Source organism: Neophocaena asiaeorientalis, unplaced genomic scaffold, assembly GCF_003031525.2.
Source record: "Neophocaena asiaeorientalis asiaeorientalis breed wild unplaced genomic scaffold, Neophocaena_asiaeorientalis_V1.1 scaffold30, whole genome shotgun sequence".
Lineage (NCBI taxonomy): Eukaryota > Metazoa > Chordata > Mammalia > Artiodactyla > Phocoenidae > Neophocaena > Neophocaena asiaeorientalis.
In genome coordinates, this window is record NW_020174923.1 from 6,387,545 (window position 1) to 6,391,882 (window position 4,338).

Sequence of the window (4,338 nt, forward strand, 5' to 3'; positions counted from 1 at the left end):
AACAGGAAGCCGGTGGGTTAGAGTCTTACTCACTCCTATACGTTCCTCCTCCCCGGCTGGCTGACAGTTGCTCTTGGGGAGACCCCTCGCTCTCCGGAGCCTGAACCTGCAGCTAGGTTCCAGGAGAGGGAGGCTGCAGCCAGGAGCCAGGATAGGCCGAGGAGTGGATCTCTGAAGGGCACAAGCACAGTTTGCCGGCCCCCAGACACCCAGGGTGCCCCACCTGGCCACCCCTCACCTGTGTGCATGGAGTCATGCTTCTTCAGGAAGGAGCTGAACTAATAGATATTTTCTCTAACGGTGGCTCCAGAAACACGGTCCCTCGACCCCCAGCATTACCATCCCCTGGGAACTTGCTAAAAAGGCACAAGGGCCAGCAGTGTGATGGAGCAAACAGTTAGCATCTCTTCAGTGATGTCACCTTGATAGCTTGGAGTTATCCAAGCCATGATGGGAATAACCGCCCACAGAGATCTGCCAACATTACAGACCAGGGTCGTGAAACATTCACCAGCTCACCGTGGGGTGGGGCCCCCTAGGCACGGCTGTGGCTTCATAAACAGTCAGGTGATTCTGACACACAGCCAGGTTGGAGAAGCCGTCCTCGACCTAGATGTTCCAGGAGCTACGTGGGGAGGGGGAGTTGGAGACGGTAAATGGGTTGGGAGGACCACCCGGGTCTGAGTGGATTCAGAAGGCAGCCTGGGGCCCTGGAGCTGCGGGGGCGGGGGGGGGGGTTTGGTGGCAGCTGTGTGCCTAGGGATGAGGCAGGTGAGGCCTGGAGCTCACCTTCCCTCCAGGGTGGGACCTGGGACCCATGCCCCAGCCTCACCCACACAGGAACAGAACCAACGCAGCTCCGACCAGGATCCAGGCAGAGACTTTGGATTTTAAGTCTCCGAAACTTAAAACTCTGAAACCCCAAACCATTCGGGGTTTAAGTCTCTAAATCAGACTGCTAGATGAGAAACGTGTGACACGCCTGGGACCTGACAGAAGGGTGTTCTGGGCCCGGCACACCAGCCAGTGATGCCGTTGGGGGCGTGTAATGCCACCGGGGGTACTCAGCTAAGAGTCTTGGAGGAAGGGGGCCTGGGAGCATAGCCGGGCCGGGTCACAGAAGCCCTGTGTGTTTCACTCTCTGTTGGGCCCCAAGGTTTAGGGAGTGGGACAGGGCTTGAGAGGAAGATCCTTTTGGAAAGAGCCATCCACTGTGTGAAGCCCCAGGACCATCAGAGGTGACTGGGAGCCTCATTTCCATGCCCAGAGGGTGGCCCTCTGCAGGGTGAGATAAGGGGCTGGAGGTCAGAGGTCAGCTCCTCCATTTCCAGACTCGGAGTCCTCCATCCCAGGCCCGGCTGGAAGGGGGCAGAGGGGGAGGGCAGGGAGGGAAGGGGGAGCTGGCAGGCGCAGCCCTGCAGGAAGCGGAGTGGGAGTGTGTGTGCATTCGCCCGGGCGGAACCCAGCTGTGACACCGCCTGTTCTTCCTTCCAGTCGGAAGGAGCTTACGACGTCATCCTCCCGCGGGCCACTGCTAACAGCCAGGTGATGGGCAGTGCCAACTCCACCCTGCGGGCCGAAGACATCTACGCGCCCCAGAGCCACCAGGATGCCACCCTGCCGAAGGAAGGCAAGAACGCTCAGGTCTTTAGAAACCCCTACGTGTGGGACTGAGGCGGCCCCAGGAGGAGGCGGGAAGATCTGGGGACCTGACCCGGGCGAGGGTCTGCCTGGGAGCCTGTGCTCTCCCCTCCCCCTCCCCCTCGCTGGCTCAGGACAGGTCATGGGCCTCAGCCGGGAGGCCCTCCCCATCTGCCAGTGTTCGGCTGGGCATCCCCGGGCCCCTCACCCACTCCTCAGTGTCTGTGGAGTCCAGGAGCCAACTCCGGCTTCGTGTCAGGGTCACCTGGCTTCGTGTCAAGGTCACCTGCGACAGCCACGCTCCAGCCAAATCGTGTTCTTCCTGGGGTGGCGGCCAGTCAGCAGCTACATTCTCTGGAGTCTTCAGAGAGATTCCTGCAACCTTGAGAGATGTCTCAGGCGCTTCTGTCCCGGGTCTTGCTCCTCTGTGAGGGGCAAGGGTGCCTAATAAACACGTTTCTGCTTTATTAACCCTTCTTCTGGGAATGTCGTGTCTGATCTGGGCTTTCTGGTGTCTGATCCGCCCCTCCACCCTGGCCTGTGGGCGTTTCCTCTTTCTCCTCCCCCTCTCCGAACCCAGCTCCCAGGAAAGCCGCTGCTGGGTTTTCCTTCTGTGCGACGAAGTAGCTGACATCTCTCCCCAGGGAAGAGTTCTTCAGCTAAGCCTGGGTCCGGGTCCTGTGCGATCAGCATGGACCTCTGGGCCCGGCTCCTGTCTCGGGTCTCGTGCAGCATCAGGGCTTATGTGAAACGAGGCAGCTTTCCTCTGGGATCCCCTCCACTGGGGTCGGGGCCGGGGGAACGCAGCAGGGAGCTCTGTGGAGGGTATTTGTAAGGGAAGATGGGCTGGCTTCAGCCCCTTTAGTGGGAAGGCTGGTGCAGATCTGGCAGTGGATGGGGTGCAGGGCCACTGCTCCCATCTCTGAGATCACACTGTGTGTGTGTGTGTGTGTGTGTGTGTGTGTGTGTGTGTGTGTGTGTGTGTGTGTGTGTGTGTGGGGCTGGGAGTGATTCGCAGAGGACCAGGACCTGTTTTCAAAGGTGGGAAGGGGCGGGCCAGGTTCTGGTAGGTTTCACTCCTGGGCAGGAATTTAAATGCCCATTTGCTCAGTCCTTTATGGTAAAACCTTTCCACGGTGGCTCATTTGAATCCTCGGGGCTGCCCCTGAAAGATGGGTAGGACAGTAAGTACTTTCTCTCCCTTTTCCAGAGTCAAAATCCCAGAACCAGACCATTTTAGGGTTAGACAGGGCCCTGGGGGTAAGTGATCAAAGTAGCTCTCTCACCACCTCTGACAGGTAAGCAGACTGACCCAGAAAGGCCACAGAGCCTCTAGAAGTGGCCATGCTGAGACTGGCCAGGCTTTCCCAAGACTCTGGCTTGTAGCAGGTCCCAGTGGCCTGGGTTCAGACGTGCAGTGGTGCTCTGACCCTTTGCAAGGGGCTGGCCAAGTCGGCTCCTCCCAGGTTTGGGAATGTTTCTCCCCAACTCGCCAGAAGCTATTTTCTAACACCGGTTGTAGGGAAAAGATGTTTCTGTTGGAAGAGGGGAGAAAGGTTGCTGGAAGGAAAAAAAATCAAACTTCTCCTTCGATGTCAGATTGCACCAACTCCCCTGGAGACTCAAACCCTTTTGTTAGCTGTTCAAACACTTGTTCTTTCTGGTTACTTTAGGCTCAGTCCCCGAAAAATAATACAAGATGGTAGACGCCCTCTTCCCTGGACCGCACATCGTTCTGCTGTCCTCATTCCTCTGTGTCCAGGCTGGGCAGGGCCCTTGTCACTGGAGCGGGAAGGGCCCGGAGGCCACCGATCTGGAACAGTGGAGTCAGGGGCCGTGTGAAACCCTGGGGCATGTGGCTGGGGCTGTGGTCCACCCCCCCTCCCCGCCCCCGCAATTCCTAGAGGCCACCGGAACAGTGGAGTCAGGGGCCGTGTGAAACCCTGGGGCATGTGGCTGGGGCTGTGGTCCACCCCCCCTCCCCGCCCCCGCACCGCAAATCCAGATGGTCATCCTTCCTGGCCATCTTTCGGTTCCAGCCTCAGCCAGTCCTGCCCTGCTCCAAGGCGAAGCCAAACCGTGGCGAAGCTGGCCCTTGCCCTTCTCACCTGCACCTCCTGCCACCACCTGGACCGTGGAAGGCCGCTGAGCTGGGCAAAGCTCACTCGAGACCCGGACAGATCGTGCCTCTCTTCCTGGCCTGCGGGTCCTGGATCTGAGCCCCTCTGCATCACCACCGGATACCTTCATTGAACTAGGTCCCATCAAGACACAAGGTGGGGGCTAGGGCGGCATTCTCAGGGGTCGATTGAGAGTCCCGGGCCAGATGGACCGGAGTCTAGGCCTCTCCCAGGACTGAGACCTGTGGGACTGGGCGCAGCCCCTTAGGTACGAGGTGTCCAGGACTGAAGACTGTGCCATTTCCTGACGGGCAGATGGCTGGGCTTCTGCCTCACCTTGGGCACCTCGACAGCGCTGGTGCTGTCATCATCCATGACAGGCTCCACCAGGTCCTCATGGCCACCAAGGGAAGTGGGGGCGTCCTGGCGACCTGCATGATGCTGGCACCGGCAAAGATGTGCACACAGCTCCAGACTCGTGGGAACGAGATCTCTGCAGTATCTCCTTGGCCTCCTGCCCTCGGGTACCAGAGCTGGCTCATCCAAGGGGCTCAAGCCAGGTGTGTCCCCAGAGCTC

General features: G+C 59.3%; 1 protein-coding gene across 9 annotated transcripts in view; it reads left to right on the forward strand.

Annotated features, from left to right (window-relative positions):
* GPRC5C (G protein-coupled receptor class C group 5 member C) overlaps positions 1-4,338 on the forward strand; it is a 21,444-nt gene that overhangs the window by 11,559 nt on the left and 5,547 nt on the right. For 4 of the 9 annotated variants that reach the window (XM_024760825.1, XM_024760823.1, XM_024760824.1 and 1 more), the window contains 2 exons: positions 1,495-1,644; positions 1,901-2,117. In XM_024760825.1, coding sequence (XP_024616593.1) covers positions 1,495-1,644; positions 1,901-2,089 — 339 coding nt within the window. In that variant the 3' untranslated portion in view covers positions 2,090-2,117. Of the gene's footprint in view, positions 1-1,494; positions 2,118-3,314; positions 3,536-3,680; positions 4,322-4,338 lie in introns of those variants that run through there. The other 5 variants (XM_024760822.1, XM_024760826.1, XM_024760829.1 and 2 more) reach the window with 5 other exon arrangements.